The sequence below is a fragment of the Herpailurus yagouaroundi genome, unplaced genomic scaffold (assembly GCF_014898765.1).
Source record: "Herpailurus yagouaroundi ecotype Mexico unplaced genomic scaffold, PumYag 140, whole genome shotgun sequence".
Lineage (NCBI taxonomy): Eukaryota > Metazoa > Chordata > Mammalia > Carnivora > Felidae > Herpailurus > Herpailurus yagouaroundi.
In genome coordinates this window covers 3,339,518-3,359,900 of record NW_024412395.1, presented here as the reverse complement: position 1 = coordinate 3,359,900, position 20,383 = coordinate 3,339,518, and the positions used below count along the sequence as shown (strand labels likewise).

General features: G+C 40.9%; 1 protein-coding gene and 1 pseudogene across 6 annotated transcripts in view; one reads left to right on the top strand and one right to left on the bottom strand.

Moving 5' to 3' along the window:
• Positions 1 to 10,298: 10,298 nt before the first annotated feature.
• IWS1 (interacts with SUPT6H, CTD assembly factor 1) overlaps positions 10,299 to 20,383 on the bottom strand; it is a 50,047-nt gene continuing 39,962 nt past the window's right edge. For 3 of the 6 annotated variants that reach the window (XM_040474743.1, XM_040474747.1, XM_040474744.1), the window contains exon 14: positions 18,595 to 19,557. In XM_040474743.1, the coding sequence (XP_040330677.1) occupies positions 19,426 to 19,557 (132 nt within the window). In that variant the 3' untranslated portion in view covers positions 18,595 to 19,425. Of the gene's footprint in view, positions 11,022 to 11,880; positions 12,023 to 18,594; positions 19,558 to 19,909; positions 19,965 to 20,383 lie in introns of those variants that run through there. The other 3 variants (XR_005790179.1, XM_040474748.1, XM_040474745.1) reach the window with 3 other exon arrangements.
• Positions 15,040 to 15,723, top strand: LOC121030398 (40S ribosomal protein S12-like; annotated as a pseudogene).

Genomic DNA, 20,383 nt, shown 5'->3' with positions numbered 1-20,383 from the left:
ATAAGCACCAGGGATCCTTGGAGAAATGAATGAGTCTACGATTGGGGAAGAAAATACACAAGAAGAGCCTGGAACATCTTATAGTTCCAGAAAGGAAGGAATTGTTCAACAAATAACACGCACACACAGACCCACACCACACCACACCACACCACACCACACCACACCACACCATATACTGATGGGGCTATGTCAAAGGGACACAGGAGCCAACTAAAAGAGCTCCCAATGGCCCAAACTGGATCAATATGAACAACAAAATAAATAAAGAAGTACTGGATTACAACCCAAAATATAAAATAAATACTCTGGAGTCTACACCGACATTAATAAATGGTTAGATAAATTTAAAAATAGGGGATACAAATCTCCTGTGCAGAAAAATCACAAATAATTTCTGTACATACTCTGCCCTCAGAAAATGGAGTATAATTCCCTACTCCTTAAGGACAGGCTGGAGATGGTCTTTTCCTGCCCAAAAGTAAGTGTACTTTTAGAATGGGGGGGGGGGGGGAATAACTTCACAATGGAGAAATCTGACAAACACTATAGCAGCCAGGTGACCAAAATGATAATATATTGCCTTGATATGATGGGATGAAAATGTGCTTTTGTTCCATGGCCTTCCTCCCGCAAACCAGTAACAACAGTCTAACCACGAAGAAAACACCAAATTCCAATACAGGAGCAGTTTACAAAACACCTGACCAGCATTCCTCAAAACTGTCAAGGTCATCAAAAACCAGGAAAGCTTGAGAAACGGTATCAGTCAAGAGGAGCCTAAGGACACATGATGACTAAAAGCCATGTGGTATCCTGGATGGGATCCTGGAGCAGGAAAGGACATTGGATAAAAACTAAGGAAATCTGAATAAAGTATGGACTTTAGTAGTTAAGGATAATGTATCAAAATTGGTTCATTAAATGTAACAAATGTGCCACACTAATGTAAGACGTCAATAAACTGAGTGTGGAGTATGCAGGAACTGTGTGTACTATCTTCTCAGTTTTTCTGTAAATCTAAAATGGTTTTTGAAAATAGTTTACTTACAAAAAATAAAATAGAGAACAAGAAAAAGATATTAGAAATAAAAAATAATTGGGGCACCTGGGTGGCGCAGTCGGTTAAGCGTCCGACTTCAGCCAGGTCACGATCTCCCGGTCCGGGAGTTCGAGCCCCGCGTCGGGCTCTGTGCTGACAGCTCAGAGCCTGGAGCCTGTTTCAGATTCTGTGTCTCCCTCTCTCTCTGCCCCTCCCCTGTTCATGCTCTGTCTCTCTCTGTCCCAAAAAAATAAATAAACGTTAAAAAAAAAAAGAAATAAAAAATAATTACCAAGAGTAAAGAGTTGAAAAATAAAGTTGAGGAAATCTCAACATTCATAAGGAGATAAAATGCATAAACATAATGTCCAGCATCTGACTAACAGGCATACCAGAGAGAACAGAAAAAAAAAAAAAATTAAAGAGTGTAAGTCACTGAAGAAATAATAGAAGAAAATGTTCCAGAAATGAGGAGATAGTCTTCAAATTGAAAGAGTCTTTCAAGTGACAAGCAAATGAACAGAAAAGGACCCACATCTATACACACCCTTGTGAACTTTGAGATCAAAGACAAATAATCTAGAAAACTTTTAGAGAGTTTTTTTTTTAAAGGTCACCTTTAAAAAAAGAAATAAGCAAATTTCTTTTCAGCAGCACTGGATACTAGAAAAGATTGATATGGTCTTCAAAAATTTGAGAGAAAATAATTTTGTATCTTGAATTCTAAAACTTGCCAAATAATGAACCAAATTTGAAGGCAAACTGGGGCACCTTGGTGGCTCAGTTGGTTAAGTGCCTGCCTTCGGCTCACATCATGATTTCATGGTTCTTGTGTTTGAGCCCCGCATTGGGCTCTTTGCTGTCAGCGCAGGGCCTGCTTCAGATCCTCTCTGTCCCCCTCTCTCTCGGCAAATTAAAGATGTGCAGGTCTCAAAGTTTTCTTTCCATGACCTTTTCTTAAAGAAGTTTCTATACTCTGGCAAAATAACCCAAGAACAAGAAAAATGTAGGATCCAAAATATAATGGAACTTTCAAGGGAGACTAGGGTATTATATAAAGCTTTAATATAAGGGAAGCAAATAGAACAATAACACAACTTTTAGTAGTATCAAAAGAACTCCATTAATAACAGGAAATATCTGTCAAAACAATAAAGATAAGTGAATTTAATTAATTAAAAGAAAAATTTCAGATCACAAAGTAAAACTCAGTATTGTGCTGTACAGAAAGCAAAATGACACCAAAAGCACAAGAAACAAAAGAAAAAAATAAACTGGATTCCATCAAAATTAAAAACTTGTATGCTTTAAAAATAAAAGACAATACATAAGAACATTTTTGTAAATCACATATCTGATAAGCAACTGATATCTAGAGTGTATAAAGAACTATTATAACTCCATAGAAAGACAAACAACCCAATTAAAAATGTGCAAATGATCTGAATAGACATTTCTCCAAAGAAGATATACAAATGGTCAATGAGTCTCAAATATTGAAAAGATTTTCAATATTATTAGCTATCAGGAAAATGCAAATCAAAAGCATTAAAAAGACAGATAATAACAACTCTTGGCAAGGATATGGAAAATTTGAAGTCCTCATACATTGTTGGTGGGAATGTGAAATTGTACAGCCACTGTAGAAAACAATCTGGTAGTTCCTCAATAAATTATATGATCTAGCAATTCTACTCCTATGTTATCTATCCAAGAGACATAAAAGTACAAGTTCACACAAAAACCTGTATACAAATGTTCATAACAATATTATTCATAATAGCCAAACAGTGGAAACAACCAAAATATCCATACACTCTTGAATAAATAAAACGTGATATACCCATTTAACAGAGTATTTGTCAATTAAAGAAATGAAGTGTTGACACTTGTGAGTATAAAAGATTTTATTTCTTATTTTTAAGTTTCTTTAGAAGATAATGAGAGGTGCCTGGTGGCTCATTTGGTTAAGTGTCCAACTCTTGATTGCAGCTTAGATCATGATCTCATGGTTCCTGGGACTGAGCCCCATGTCGGGCTCTGTGCTGAGAGCACAGAGCTTGCTTGGGATCTTCTCCCTCTCTCTCTGCCGGCCCCCTCTCTAAAAATAAATATTTTTTTTTAATTTTTTTTTCAACGTTTATTTATTTTTGGAACAGAGAGAGACAGAGCATGAACGGGGGAGGGGCAGAGAGAGAGGGAGACACAGAATCAGAAACAGGCTCCAGTCTCCGAGCCATCAGCCCAGAGCCTGACGCGGGGTTCGAACTCACGGACCGCAAGATCGTGACCTGGCTGAAGTCGGAGGCTTAACCGACTGCGCCACCCAGGCGCCCCTAAAAATAAATATTTTTAAAAAGATAATGAGTTATTTAAGGCAGTATAATAATAATATATTGTGTGCTGTTATGGGTTGAGAATTACATTCCTCAAACTCATATCTTGAAGTGCTAACCCCTAATACCTCCAAATCTAACCTTATCTGGAAATAAGATCATTGCAGATGCAATTAGTTAAGTTAGGATGAGGTCTTACTGGATGGAGTGGGTCCCTAATCCCTAGGGTGGGTCTTTAATCCAATATAACTGGAATCCCTATAAAAAGGGGAAATTTAGACAAAGGCACACATACAGGGAGAAGACACGCCAGAGTGAAGGTACTACTGAAAGCTGGGAGAGAGGCCTGGACCAGATCCTTCCCTAGCGCCTTCAGAAGGAGTATGGCCCTGTCCACACTTTCATCTTGACTTCTAGCCTCCAGAACTGTGAAATGATACATTTCTGTGGTTTAAGCCACTCAGTTTGTAGTACTTTGTTATGGCAATCTTACTAAACTGATATATGGACTTAAGAACACGTAAAAATAAAATATATGACAACAATAGCACAAAGGCTGAGGGAAGAGAAATAGAAGTATATGGTTAGAGTGCCATGCATCAGCAGACTGTCACAAATTAAGGATATATACTTTAAAGCGTAAAGAAGTGCCTTAAAAAGGTTATGGCTGATAAATCAACAAAGGGGATAAAATGGAATTACAAGGGGCACATGGGTGGCTTGGTTGAGTGTCTCACTTGGTCTCAGGTCAGGATCTTACAGTTTGTGAGCTTGAACCCCACATCAGGCTCGCTGCTGTCAGCCCAGAGTCTGCTTCAGATCCTCTGTCCCCTGCTCTCTCTGCCCCTCCCCTGCTCATGCTCTCTCTCAAAAATGAATAAACATTTTAAAAAATGGAATTACAAAAATATATTTAATTAATCTACAACAAGCTCCCCTCAAAGAGGAAAAATAACAGATGAGATAAACAGTTACATAATAAATAAATAGCAATATAGATTTAAATCTAGTCATATCAAGCATCACATTAAACATGAAGGTCTAAATATTCAAATTAAAAAGACAGAGATTGTCAGATTGGATAAAAAACAAGGCTCAAATTGCCTACAAGAAGCCTACTTTATTTATTTATTTATTTGTTTGTTTATTTACTCATTCATTCATTCATTCTCAAGTTAGCCACCAGACACTCCAGGTGGCTATATTAATAACAGAACAAGTAGTTTGTTTTTTTTTTAATTTTTTATTTATTTTTGAGACAGAGAGAGACAGAGCATGAATGGGGGAGGGTCAGAGAGAGGGAGACACAGAATCTGAAACAGGCTCCAGGCTCCGAGCTGTCAGCACAGAGCCCGACGCGGGCTCGAACTCACAGACCGCGAGATCATGACATGAGCTGAAGTCGGCCGCTTAACCGACTGAGCCACCCTGGCGCCCCCAGAACAAGTAGTTTTCAAAGCAAAGAATATAACCAGGAATAAAAAGAACCACTTCATAATGATAAAGAGAAAAGCCAATTTCTCAAGAGGACATAATAATCCTGAACATAAATTCACCTAATAATAGAGCTTCAAAATACATGAAACAAACATTTATAGAACTGAAAGGAGTAATAAACACATCCATAATTACAGTCAGATTTCAATACCCTTTCTCAATATTTGACAGAATAAAAATCAGCAGATATACAAAACTAGAATACTACAATACTACGAATTGACCTAATTGATTTGTGGAATACTCTTCTAAATTCAGCAAAATACACATTGTATTCAAGTGCACACAAAATACGTACCATAATAGGGGTGCCTGGGTGGCCCAGTTGGTTAAGTGTCTGACTCTTGATTTTGGCGACCTCACAGTTGGTTAAGATCAAGCTCCACATTGTCAGCTGTCAGCATAGAGCCTGCTTGGATTCTCTCCCTCTCCTCTCTCTCTCTCTCTCTCTCTCTCTCTCTGCTTCTTCCCCTGCTTTCATGTACTCTCTCTTTCTCTCCATCAAAATAAATAAACATTAAAAAAAGAAAAAAACACCATAATAGACCCTATTCCATGGTCACAAAGCAGCTAAAAATTGTAAAGTTATTCATCTCATACAAAGTGTGTTCTCTGACTACAATGGCATTATAAGTCAATGACAGAAATGTATAAAATTCCCAAATATTGAAAACTAAATAACACAGTTCTAAATAATATGTGAGTTAAAAAAAATGAATTCAAAGGGAAAAGAGAAAGTATTTAGACTTGAATGAAAATGGAAACAAAATATACCAAATTTGTGGAATGCGTCGGAAGCAGTGTTTAGAGGGAAATTTATAACACTAAATACCACAGAGGTTTCCATCCAATAAATAGATGGAAAAGAAGAAAGATCTCAAATCTACGATTGCTGTTTCACCTGAGAAAACTAGATAAAGAAGGGCAAATGAAATAGAAATTAAGAAGAATAGAGGATATAATAAATATTAGAGCAGAAACTAAATAGAAAACAGAAAAACAATAGAGAAAAATAATAAAACTCAAAACTGGTTGATAAATGTATAAATGCCTAGGCATTTGGGGGTTGAGCACAGAAAACGATATGACCACTAGGTGGCAGTAGCACACAATGAGCTTTATTTGGATGACGTCTGGCCAGGTTGGCATGATGAAGGAAATCCCTCAGAGCATGAAACTGTCCATCCAGAAGGGAAGGGAGAGCAGGGAGCAAGCTTGTGTGTCTAGAGGATGTCACTCAGTCACAACACTGAGAGCCTCTGGGACATGAAGCTCTGAAGGGCAGCACCAGTGTGGAGTCTTTTATAGCTACTGGGTTTATTTTATCTATGGCTAGCAGATGTTAGGTGTACTTTCCTGGGGTATGCAAAGCAGACAGACTGCAAATGGCTAAAAAATCTGCTTGTCTGAGCTATTTTTAAAACTACTGTATGTGTAAAATTTGAGTTTTCCATCAGCAGGCTTTTGAGCTAACAGGTCCTAGGCCACTATGAATAAGCTAAAAACGTTAAGGCCAATATACAAGAGGTTATCTTTGGCTCATAATATAACAATCCATCCCTCAGACCCATGTTGCTTTATAATTTTAGTTGTATGTTAATTCATAATGCCTGAGTTTGGAGCCCATAATAAAGATTTTAAAGCCCCAGAATCCTGTGAGAGTAAAAACTAGAATTTCAAAGCCTGTTTGCAGCTAGTCTGTAAGGAGAATAAGGTCAGAAAAGGAGATTTTGACTTGTTCCATTTGTTTAGTCCATAGAGTGTTATTACGGCCTCTTTGATGCATGCCTCTGGCTATCTTTAAAACACGTAGCAAGATGTGCTAAATATGCAGACCTCACTCCCCTCAGCAGCCAATAAGTCATCTAGGACTATGTGTTGATATATACCTGTCCTTGCCAGGAACTTAGGTAAGGAAAGTACACAGCAATACAGTAGGGGTTAAAGTCAGGGGTCATCTGCACCCAGCAGTAGAGGAATCTGACGGTCTTCTGGGTATTGTCCAAATGGTGTTGCCCACTCTGGCAGTAAGAGTTCCATCTGATGGGTGTCAGTTACAGATCCAGACTTGTCCTCAGTGTCTTTCGTGGAGCAAAGTACTTGAGTGGCAGATGACAGTGCCTTTCTCTCCAGATGGTGGTAGCTAAATGCTAGATGATAAGTGGGCACAGGCTCAGGACAGTCACAGAGCTGGTTCATGTCAGGTTCTCATCCCACATTTTGCTGAAGTCCTGATCAAATAGTTAGCCTTTTAGTTCCCAACCAGGAGTTGGTAAAAATAGAAATCTTAGGAAAATGTTTGTCAAGGGCATATGCTATGGCTAGAAGTATTGCACTCGGCTCGGCCCATTGGATGCTTTGGTCTCTCCCCCATACAGAATTTGGAGTGTCTGAATATGGGCCATAGGCTGAGATTGCCCACTGTTTGGCCTTTTTATGCCCTGTGCTCACTCCATTGGTAAAGAGATCGTTGACTTTCTCATTTTGTGAGTGGGGCTGCCCTACCTCTTATCCCCATTGAGCAAGGGATGAGACATCACTGGGGACTTTGGCATGTTAATCTAGTGGCAGGGTATGTGGCCATGTCCTCATGGAGTCACGACACCCCATAGGGCCAGGTTGAGTTTGATCCCGTAGTAGCATTTCCATCTTAATAAAGTTGCAGCTTTAACTTTACAGGAAGCTTTTTTCCACTGTCCAGAACATAACAAGAATCTCCCTCCATAAGTATCTGGCTCTGCTCCAGCGTGGGCTTCCGTTCTGGTGAGTACCCAGTATGCTACCCATGTTGCCTCTCTAGGGGCAAACACCTGTAGGTTGAGTCTGGGAGCTGCTGGCACTAAAAGCCCATGGGTAAGCATGGACCTGTTCATTTGGTCTAGAGACTTCAGGAGGCAAATTTTGGGGTGGCCAAAGCTTCTAGTTTTAAGTCTTGCCTTCAGTTTATAGTGCTTGTTATTATGGCTCAGGTCTCCAGTGGAAAATGGAAAGCTATGGACGACTGCATAGATGGGGGCCAGCAAATACTGAAGGCGAGGAACATGTTGGTTCTCCTTTTCTGACATGGGAGGTTTCAGGGCTGGCAGCCTGTCTCTCCCCAGGGTATTTGTTAGTCAGCGAAGGCTGCCCTAACAAAGTACATGAACTGGGCGGCTTAAACAACAGACATTCATCGTCTCACCGTTCTGGAGGCTGGAAATCCAAGATCAAGGGGTCAGCAGGGCTGGTTCTGTTTGTGCTTCACTCCTACTTCCTGAAGCTTTGCTGGCAAGCGTTGGTGTCACCCTCATTTTTGTCTTCATCTTCACAGGGTGTTCTCCCTGTGTGTGCATCTGTTTCCCAATTTCCCCTTTTTGTGAGGACACCAGTCCCACTAAAATAAGGACCCACCCTACTTTAGTATGACCTAATCTTAACTAATTACACCAGCAATAACCCTTATTTCCAAAAAAGGTCACATTGTGGAGTCCTGGGGGTTAGAACTTCAATGTATGAATTTGGAGGGAACACAGTTCATTTTTTTTTTAATTTTATATTTTATGTTTTTAAAGTTTACATCCAAATTAGTTAGCATATAGTGCAACAATGATTTCAGGAGTAGATTCCTTAGTGCCCCTTACCCATTTAGCCCATCCCCCCCTCCTACAACCCCTCCCGTAACCCTCAGTTTGTTCTCCATATTTATGAGTGTCTTCTGTTTTGTCCTCCTCCCTGTTTTTATATTATTTGTTTCCCTTCCCTTATGTTCATCTGTTTTGTCTCTTAAAGTCCTCATATGAGTGAAGTCATATGATTTTTGTCTTTCTCTGACTAATTTCACTCAGCATAATGCCCTCCAGTTCCATCCACGTAGTTGCAAATGGCAAGATTTCATTCTTTTTGATTGCCAAGTAATACTCCATTGTATGTATATACCACATCTTCTTTATCCATTCATCCATCGATGGACATTTGGGCTCTTTCCATACTTTGACTATTGTTGATAGTGCTGTTTTAAACATGGGGGTGCATATGTCCCTTTGAAACAGCACACCTGTATCCCATGGATAAATGCCTAGTAGTGCAATTGCTGGGTCGTAGGGTAGTTCTATTTTTAGTTTTTTGAGGAATATCATACTGTTTTCCAGAGTGGCTGTACCAGCTTGCATTCCCGGAACACAGTTCAATTCATAACAACCAGATGGCCATGGGTGAAAGACCCTCCCTGCCCCACCTTTCCTCTCCCTCTCCTCTCTTCCCTTTCTTTCTCCCTCAATTTATCTTCTCCCTCTCTCCTTCCCTTCCTCCCTCTCTCTCCCTCCAGAAGTCCAACTATTAGCGCTGGCTAAGGAAGTGAATGGAAAATGATTTAAAGTGAGAGCTGACAAATAGGCACATCAGAGCGAGGAGCAGGGCCAGTTACCGGCCACCACAGTGTTTAAGAATCTGGGGAGTCCCAAAGGCCTTCCCTGGGCATTTCTTCAATAGTCTGTGCCTCTCTGTAGAGGGAAGTCCTTGAAAGCCATACCCTCAGGAGAGCTTCATGAGAGGGAAGAAAAAGGTGCAGAACAGTGTGCCTGCTGGGCCCCCATTTGCTGTTTTGAAAGGGACCATATATAGCCACATTCCACTCTCCTTGAGAGAGTTGGAAACTGTAGACTGCCTCTGTGTGGTAGGGAGATTTTTTCACTTTTATTCTTTGAGATGTTTCTTTTTTAAGCATGGGCAGGTTTCACTTTCCAATTAAAAAATAACAGTAACGAGTGAGTGGTAATGAACCAAGTCGCGCCTCTGGAGGCCTCTGCCCACACTGCTGGAAGGCCTCTTGTGCATGCATTTGCATGGGTTACAAGAAACACAATGTTTTTGACTGGAAAGATAATTATCTTAATTCACCAGCCATGTCAATCAGCAGATTTGCCTCTGAATACCTTCTCAGTCTTCCCCCAAACCTGCTCTTTCTTGAAAGTTTCTTACCATTATGGGCATTCAAAAGACTCAGAAGCTAATGTCAAGATTTGTTGAATAGTTTGAACAATGGCAAGTGCCCAATTTTGGAATAAGAATGTGCCTTCTCAGGGTGGCAATATTCACAAGATGAACACCGATACTTGAGCATTTCCCATGTACCAAGCAATGCCCATGCACGATCCTATTTCCTTCTAACAACCTCTCTACAAGGGGGTGGGGTGCGCCACCATCATCCCCACAGGGACCAATCGGTAGAGTTACTCAGGTGAAGTCAAACAGTGAGTGTGCTGGCGGAGCCAGGATTTGAGACTAGGTCTGGGCAAACTCCAGAGCCTGAGCACGTAATCCTCAGCTGCTAGCTGAGGTAAAGGAAATGTGAAGCCACATATCACCAAATCCAATGTTAAATTAAGCAGTGAGACCGAAACACAGAGGAAACTGAAAAATCACAATGAGGTAGCCCTACCTATTAAGCTACCTACTGTGTGCTGGGCATCCTTCTGAGCACTTGCGCCCCTATGACCTCTCTGTGCAGTGGGCATCGATGCCCTCAGGAGGAGGAAACCAAAGCTTAGTGAGCTAAAGTGACTTTTGCCCTAGACCACATAGCCCACAGGTGGCAGAAGGGGAATAGGACTTGGGGTCATGACCCCAAAGCACCCTTTCTTGGCACATCCATCCTTGTTCCCGTTCCTCCACTGAAAGTGATCTCAACAAATTCCTGAATGAGCAGATGAATGACAATTCCTGAATGACAAGAAAACCACCATGAAGAGTCCCACCTCAATAACGCACGGCCCTACACTGCCTGAGCTGGGAGGTGGTCTGAGGCAAAGTCATTCTTCCCCTCTGCCTTCCCAACCAGAACCTGGGACACTGCTGACCAAGGAGGGGAGAACAAAGATAGTGAGTGGCTGGGGCTCTCCGTCTGACCTTGGCCCTCTCCCCTGGGTCCTCCTGTGTGCACATGGGCACTTGGCCAAGGTGTTTTGTGCTAGCTACCACTCTGAAGAGAAGGAAGACCTCCCGCAGGGGTGATGGTCAGGAGACCTGGCCAGATTCACCTGGACACTTAGCGAGTGCTGTGAGCTGCAGGCACGGCTGGGCTGAAATGGGTCCATATCAAGCTTCCAGTCACATTTGATGGATAAGAGAGCTCACTGTGGCTGTGAATCCAGGTGGGGTTGTGGAAGCCACTAGGAAAAAAAAAAAAAAAAAACAGCTAGGTTGACTGAAGGGGCTTCTAACCTGCCATCTTGCTCAGACATCTTTAGAAAAAAATGCTTTAAGGAGACTCCATGCTCTCAGACACTTTTTTTTTTAAGCCAAGAAAATTTCAAAAGCTTTCCTGAATGGTTTAGACATGTGTCTGATGATTTCACAAGAGAGGATCTGAAAACAATGTAGATACCCACCCAAAGATGTCAAGTACTGAGACAATGCCTAGCATTCATGGCTGGTGTTCCCAAAGGTCCCACTCCAAGTCTCCTGCCTCTCTTTCTTGGCACTTAAAGAAATACCCAGTAGCTGATGTCTGCCAGCTTTGTGACTCCACTCCACTCAGAGCACCAGCCACGTACATCCAGACTGGCATTGTGCATCTCCTTGCTCAGGGAGCCCCAGGAACTTCAGATCACCCTCACTCGCCATTTTCGCCACTCCCGTTGGGCTTGCCCGTCTACGCTCTGTCCTCATTAATGGTTCCCTACCCTCCTATCCATCCAGGCTTAGCCTCTTCCTTCTCCAACTCTAATGGCCAAACAGAACAAGTTCTAACAGTTCTCTCTCCAAAGATGTTTCAATCTGTTGTGTCCCCTTTGTTCTCAGTTACTATCCAACTCAGAGACTCCGTCTCCCATCAGCACTACTATGACCACATGGTCGATCCCCTGCTTCAACCATGCAATTCATCCTTCAGATCACAGCATATTCAGAAGACTAATACAGTAGCAAGAGCAAGTTACTCCGGAAGGAGAAAAGAGAAAGGAATCGGGAGGCCCAGGTAAGAAAACCTGTGGTCTATAAGTCCACCTTCAAACTGTGGCACACTCCTACCTCATCTTGTCTCACATTTCCTGGAATCATTGTAATTTCCTGGATACACCTGGGGGGGGTTCCAATCCTTGTGATACATTGCTTCTTCTGCTCACGATGTCTTCCTTGCTTGTCTGCCCAGCACGTAGTTAAAGCCTGAGATCTGGAACCAGAAAAAGCCAGATTTGAACCTCAGCTCCAACTACTAGCTCTATGACCTTCGTCCTGAGCCTCTTTCTGCATCCCTAATATAAAGGTCATATCAGCATTTATGTCATAAAACTGTTAACAGCCTTAAATGATATTACTCAAATTGTTTAGTGGAGAGGCATGGCACACAGTAAGCACTCGATAAATGTTATCCATCATAATCATCCTTGCCCCTCAGAAGTCAACTCCACACCATCTCCTGCATGAAGTTTTTCTTGATCTCTTCTAGTTGTGCCCCCAGTAAACCCACCATAATGCATTTATAATTAAGTTTGCTTTCCTGGGTCCCTCCTCACATTGTGACCTAATTAAGGGCAGAAGCTAGCTGGTTCATCTTTGGTCCTCTGCTATTGAGAGAATCTGGCACTTATAGGGCTCAGTGTTTGTTGAATGAATTGGTTAACGAATGAAGAAAAGAGGAAGTAGGGACTACTCATTAGCCAAATTTACTGTGTACTTCATGACAGACTTTGTTCTGGTTGCTGGGGATACATCAGTAAATAGAACGGATGGAGTTCCTGCCCTCATGGAGCTCCCACTCTAAGGAGGAGGATATACTCAACAACAAACAAGTCAATATATAGTAAGTTGGATGGTGCAAAGCGCTCCCGGGAAAATAAAGCGAGGGGCAGGTGTTTTCTCCTATAAGAAAAGTTAGGCAAGGTGTCACCAATAAGATGACATTTTAACAGAGATCAAAGGAAGTGAGGGAGCAAGGTTGGTGGATATTTGAGGAGACAGGGCAAGAAAGTGTGATGCAGAGAACAGCTGGGTGCATATGAATAAAGGGAAGCTGGCCAGAACACCATTTTATTCATCTGTAAAATAGGGACAATATCATCTCAAAGAATTAAGTACGATTGATGTCAAAATGTGAAGTGCCATATATTAGTTCAGCTCAACACACCGAATGGTGACAACAATATGGACATGGTTCTTGTCCCCTGGGACCCCATGGCCTCTTTGACTTGGTCCTCCTTCCCCCTGACATGGGTTTCAAAAGAGGTCAGCTTGGAATGGCTGTCCGTAACTACACTGGTCATCCACAGGTAAGTTCTTCGAGAGACCAGTGCTTCCCTCACCTGTGCTGGTCTCACACAGAACTGGTCTGAAGAACTCTATTTCTCTGCTATCTCTAGCCAAAAAAAGTAACTTCTTGTTCAAAACATACAAGAAACGAGAGAATTACAAAGTAATCACTTCTTCTCAAAACTCAAAGGGCAGGCAATCAAATAAACCTCTCTCCTTTTCTCTCCTGACTCTCAAACCGTGAGCACTGATTTCCCTCACCCACAGAGATCCTCACATATTGGAGACCAAACTCCATGTTCCTTTACTTTCAATCCACTTTTTAACATGTCATCATAAAACATTTATGAAGTTTTATTTAAAGCCTCACTCATTGCTCTCTAGTCAAATAAACCTAAGGAATGACTCGCTGCCCTAAGGCCTGATAAGCTTTGAGCCTCCCTCCGTGCATCCGTCATGGAAAGAACCTTCAGGCACAGGTCTTTGTAAGAACTGAGCTGGTCCTGGGAGCACAGATCCAAACCCTCCTCCCCCAGAGTGAGTGGTGTTTTCCCTAGTTGTTCCTTCATATCCTTCTTTTAATTCAAATCCTGCTTTGAGGCAGCAAGAATGTTTTTTTAAAAATCTTATAGTAAATCCTTTTACAAACGGTCATCTCCAAGTTTTGGTCAAATCTTTACATTTATGTACTGAGCTTGCTTAAAATGAGGCATACTAGTAATACTGTGATACAGCCCACCACTTTCTTTAAAAAAAACAATGAACATATGAAATGCCTATCTGTAGCTCAACATACCAAAATCAGCCAACTTGAGACACATGCATTTTTGTAACATTTCTAGCCCATGTCTACACTGGGCAATTCCACCTCTCAGGACTTCTCGAACATCTCAGCAATCCTTTTATATACAGGTAACCGACCTCACTTAACTCCACACTACACGTACGTGTTCCACAGTGCATGAGATGGGAAAGCGGCTACCTCTACGGCAGGAGGGGAAGATCATAACAGAGACCATATGGAGCCTGGCCTGACAATCTCTAAGAGGAAGAGTAGTATGCAGGTGGGTGAGAAGTCAATTTGGAAACAATGGTTAATCTAATCCCCTCCAAAACAAAACAAAACAAAACAAAATTGCAGAGCATTTTACTAGTAAAGGGGTCCCTCTCTGGCTCCCAGGGCACAATCTTGGCAGGCCAGAAGGCAGTCGGATGATATAATTAAAATGCTGCAAGAAAAAACCCTCATCAACCGAGAATTCTGTATCTGGCAAAAACTATCCTTCCAAAATGAGGGAGAAATTAACACATTCCCAGACAAACAAGCGCTGTGGAAATTCACTACCAATAGACAAGCTCCACAAGAATTGCTTAAGGTGGTCCCCCAAATTGAAAGGATACTAGTAAGTAATTCGAAGCCATACAAAAATGTAAATCTTTCCAGTAGAGCTAATTACACGGATAAATATAAAACTTAGTTTTATAATTATCATAACTTCTTTTACAGGATTTAAAATATAAAAGCATAAAAAATAACTAGAAGTCTGTTAGTGGGTAGACAATATATATGTGATTTATGATTTCAGTAACATAAAAAGGGCTAGACTATAAAGTAGCTTTTGCATGTGATTGAAATTACAGTTTAAAAATATTTGTAGCTTAGTATGTTATATGTAATTACCATAACTACAAAGAAAATGTCTATAAACACATCCCTACACACTGAAAACTACAAAATGTTGCTCAAAGAAATGAAAGAGAATATACAGATCCTGTGTTCATAGACTGGAAGACTTAATATTGTTAAAACGTCCAGCACTACCCAAAGTGATCTATGGAATCAGTGCAGTCTCTATGAACACCCCAATGACGTTTATCAAAGAAATAGAATAATCCATCCTAAGTTTCATATGAAATCTCAAGGGACCCCAAATAGTCAAAACAATCTTGAAGAACAAATTTAGAAGACTCACACTTTAGGATTTGCTACAAACCTATAGTAATCACAACAGTGCCATGCTCTCTTTCCCTCAGTCACGTGGAGGCAGAGGATTGGGTGCACTCAAAATTGGGCTCCACCCATAACCCACCTCCATGACTGAGGAAGTCATTGCTGCTGGAAGTGTAATGGAGGTTAACACTGTTTTACAAGAGGTGCTGAAGACCACCCTCATCCATGACGGCCTAGCATGTGGAATTCGTGAAGCTGCCAAAGCCTTAGACAAGGGCCAAACCCACCTTTGTGTGCTTATATCCAACTGTGATGAGCCCATGTGTGTCAAGTTGGTGGAGGCCCTTTGTGCTGAACACCAAAATCAACCTAATTAAGGTTATAAGAAATTAGGGGAATGGGTAGGCCTCTGTAAAACTGACAGAGGGAAAACCCCATTAAGCGTTGGTTGCTGTTCTGTGGTGCTTAAGGACTATGGCAAACAGTTGCAGGCCAAGGATGTCACCAAGGGATACTTCAAATGTGAGAAAAAAACCAAAACTTGGTTCTTGTTGCAAAAAACACTACAAAAAAGTGTCACTCTGGCACAAAGGCAGACATAGCCTGATGGAATTGAGCCCAGAAATGACTTTTGACAAGGGAACCAAGGCCATTCAATGAGAATAAAGAATGATTGATGGGGGGTGGGAGGGGGTGGGTGGGTGATGGGTATTGAGGAGGGCACCTTTTGGGATGAGCATTGGGTGTTGTATGGAAACCAATTTGACAAACTTCATATATTGAAAAAAAATAAAATTAAAAAGAGAATAAAGAATGAAATGGGGAAAATATTTGCAAATTATTTATCTGATAAGGAGTTATTATCCACAATATATAAGGAATTCCAACAACTCAACAGCTTATTTAAAAAATGGGCAAAATATTTGAATAAGTAGTTCTCCAAAAAAGGTATCAAAAGCACTAAAATAAGATGTTCAATATCACTAATCATCAGAATACAAATCAAAAACACAATGACGTACCACCTCACACCCATTAGGATGGCTACTATTAAAACACACACACACACACACACACACACACACACACACACACACACACACACACACCAAAAATAAGTGTTGGTGTGGTGGTGGACAAATTGGAATCCTTTGCACTATTGGTAGGAATGTAAAATGGTGCAGCCATTATGGAAAACATAATGGCAGCTCCTTAAGATTAGAATTACCGTAAGATCCAACAATTCTACCTCTGGGTAGAATTCCTTCAAAGAATTGAAAGCAGAGTCTCAAAGAAATATTTGCACACCCATGTTCATGGCAGCATTATTAACAACAAAAGGTAAAAGCAACCCAAATGTCCATGAACAGATGATGAATGGATAAGCTAACCATGGTATCTACATACAAGAGTATTTATTATTCAGCCTTAAAATGGAAGAAAATGCTGATACATTTCAACATGAATGAACCTTGAGAACATTGTGCTAAGTGAATACACCAGTCAAAAAGGATAAATAATGTATGATTCCATTTATATAAGAGTCATAGTCAAAATCATAGACAAAGTAGAACAGTGATTGCCAGTGCTGGGCGGGGGGGGGGGGGTGGTTAAGGGAGAGAATGTGGAGCTACTATTCAATGGGTAGTTTCACTTTATTAACATGAAAAGATTTCTGGAGATGAAAGGAAGTGGTTATTGCAAACAAGAGTGAACAATGTCACTAACTGTACACTTAAGATGATCCTTTAAGATGTCAGATTTTATGTGTATTTTACATATTTACAATTAACTTAGAATAATTATAATTAGTCAACAATTCTTTTAACTGGAAACAAAATGATTGTTTCACTCCATTCAAATGGTCAAAGTTACCACCACCAAACACTGGGACAAACTCAAGGTCCTGTGGAGAGAAATATGCTTAACTATTTGGGAAGCAAGAAGCAAGCTGTCAGCAAGTTACTCATATGTATAAATTAATGTTACAAATGTTCACAATTGGTTAAATATAGGTGAAGGGCATACTGGGAGTTTATTTTGCCAATCTTGCCACATAATGGTTAGCTGGAAATATTTCCAACATTAAAAAAAAAAAGGCCACTGTTAGGCCAGGTTTGGCAATTTCTAAAATAACCCATTGACCAAGGCTCATTTATACAGAAACAATCTTCTTCCATATAAGACAAATTCCGCATCATTTTGAATTCCTCAGGCATGATTGTCACTTTACACCTGGCACCAACAGTTTTACCCTACATGGGAGAAGCCATCAGGTAACTGGAGCTTACCCCATCAAATGGCAAAATGCTATATTGGTAAACTTTAAATCTTTTTTTTTTAGAAAGTATGACTCTTACCTTTCTTGTTTAGAATTTTTAATGACCAGGGTCATCAACATGGGCTTCAGTAGGTGGCTGTGCTTTTTTTTTTTTTGCTCTCACAAGTTTTTTTGAGGCCATTTATATGAAGCAAATGGGTAGTGTAGAAAGCAATTGTTTCCATCTAGTGGTTAGCAAGCACCTAGTAATATCTTTACGTACCTGCCTTTTATAGCTCACTATTCCATCTGTGCTTCTAAGCTTGTTGAAAGCAAATGCAGAGATTCTGAGAGATTCTTCTGAGTAAAATGCATACACTGCATGTTATTTTGTCTGTTCAAAAGCTTTTATGGTGAGGTTTTCATGTTTTTTTGAAAATCCAGGTTGTCAGAAACCCTATTCCAATTTGTATGAGTAGAATTTCTACAATTAAAATGAATTACTGGTGGGGCGCCTGGGTGGCTCAGTCGGTTAAGCGTCCAACTTCAGCTCAGGTCACGATCTCAGGGTTTGGGAGTTCGAGCCCACGTCAGGCCCTGTGCTGATAGCTCAGAGCCTGGAGCCTGCTTCGGATTCCGTGTCTCCCTCTCTCTCTGCCTCTCCCCCACTTGTGCTCTGTCTCTCTCTCAAAAATAAATAAAATGTAAAAAATAAAAAAGAATTACTGGTTCTTGGGTTTAGTCATTTTGACTAATTAAAGATTCTTCATAATTAAATCTAGAGACTACTAAAGTAAGTTCAAAGTATCACAAAAACAAAATACAGCCACAAACTATAATTATCTATCCCAACTGCCCAACTGCCATCAGTAACTGGCACAGTAATTTTCAGTTATATCCACATTTCCTCTAACGGCGGTATTTCTCACCCTGTTTTTCATTATAGCACCCTTCCCAGGAGAAAACATCTATGTAAATTAATTAAAATCAAGTAATTAAAGTTTCCCTAACAAGAGAAACAGTAAGAAATAAGATTTTGTTGGTATTTCCTTTCAACCCCAACTAGGGTACTGCGATTCAATTCTGACGCTAACCACTTGGGAGTTAGCACTGCACTCCCCAAGGTTTAAGGGCTCAGTCTTCCACAATACTGCCCCCATTTTGGATGCCAGCAGCAAGTGGGTCCATGCCCACTTTTAACTAACTGGTTACAAATCTGGGGGTTTCCATGAACCCCTCAGGTTCAAAAATTTGCTAAAATGACCACCAGAACTCAAGAAAGCACTATGTTTATGATCATTTTTATTACAAAGGAAGACCAACGAAATGAAGACACACAGGGCAAGTTCTGGGAGGAGACAGCTTCCACACAATCTCCTTGTGGAATGAAGGCACATCACCATCTCAGCTCAGTGTGCTCACCCATCAGGAAGCCCCAGTGAGCTTCCGGGTCAAGAGTTCTTAACTGGGGTTTCACTACGCAGGCATGATCGATGACATCATTGGGCACGTGACTGGACTCAATCCCCTCACGCCAATCATGCATCAGGCCTGCCCAAAGTCTCAACCCTCAAATTACATGGTGGATCTTTCTGGTAACAGCCCCCACCCTAAAGCTATCTAGGGGCCTACCATGAGCCACCTCATTAGCATCACAAAGACATTCCTACCACCCACACGGTTTAGAAGCTCCTTGTTAGGAACCCAAGATAGAGACCAGACAAATCCCTTAAATTCCTTATTATGCCACAGTCAGGTAGGCTGAACACGGACAGTTTACAAACCACTGTAATATTTAAGACTTTTTTCCCTCACCAAAAACCAATTTTCACCCCCCCCCACGAATGGATCCTCTAAGACAATGAAGAGACAGCCCCCCAAAACCAGAATGGAACTTTATTGTGTAAAGTTTATAGAAGTATGAGTAGTAGTCTTCTGTACAAAGTACACAACAAACAGTTTTAAATACAAGTGAGAGAAATGCAAGTCCTATGACATTTGATACAAGCAGAAGCATTTACAGAAACACTAAAAAAAAAAAATTTAAAATATCCTCTTCTTTCTCCAAAGAGTCCATTGCGCATTTCTTAGAGATGGGGACACATCCCAGGCAAGGTCACAATGGCATTTTATTGCCCTCGATGCTGATTTTCACTGCGTGTGCAGATCTGCTTTTTTTCCTGATATCTGTGAACTTTCTCATCTGTTTATCCAGTCGACTGATACCCTTCTTGGAGGTCCCCTGAAACTAAGAGTGGGGTAAAAATTAAAGAGCAAATTACTGAAACACACAAATCCAGTTTTGCCTTTCACCTCCGTTTGTCTGAAAGTTAAAAAGGGCTCTTATCTCTGGAATAATCATAATCTGCTTTGGTGACCTCAGGAATAGAGCAAGCGTTAGCAATGTACACGTTAAACTCTCTCAATGAAGAGTAACGAACTGTGCCTTATTTTAAAATTTTGCCTCAGTCCATAGATATCTAGATGGAAGAGGGACGATTTAAACTATGATCCCCCCTGCAATTCCATCAAATTAGATTCTGACTGTATGCTTTTCCCTTTCAAAGGTCAGCATGGAGCTGACAGCTTGTCATATTCACCTTCAAACAGTGCCGGCATGAAGAATGACTGATCTTCTGAGGCAAGGAAAGTCACCTGAGAAAAAGCATGAAGCCTGATGAACGAGGTTAGAGGATGAATAAAGCGAACCCGTCAGGCGGTGGAGCTCTTGTTTCAGACTTGAAGTGAATCTCTGCTTGGCCTCAGCAGGTTCTGTAGCCCTGGGCAAATCTGGCCCCTGGTCTGTACTTTCGGGACCGCCAGGAGAGGTAAATGAGGTAATACTGTCAAATACTAGCACAGAGTCAGTGCTCAAAATAAGTATCAGCTGTTACCATCATTACCACTACTTTGGGACGGATCAGATTTATGATAAGTATACTGGATACAAGAAGAAAAGTAAATTAAGCCTTGGATCCAAGGGGCTTACCACTTCTTGCATCTGTTCCTGCTAGCCTCTTAGTTTTAAGATTTGGTTTTGGTTATTTTTTTCATAATTTGAAACAACTACGCGT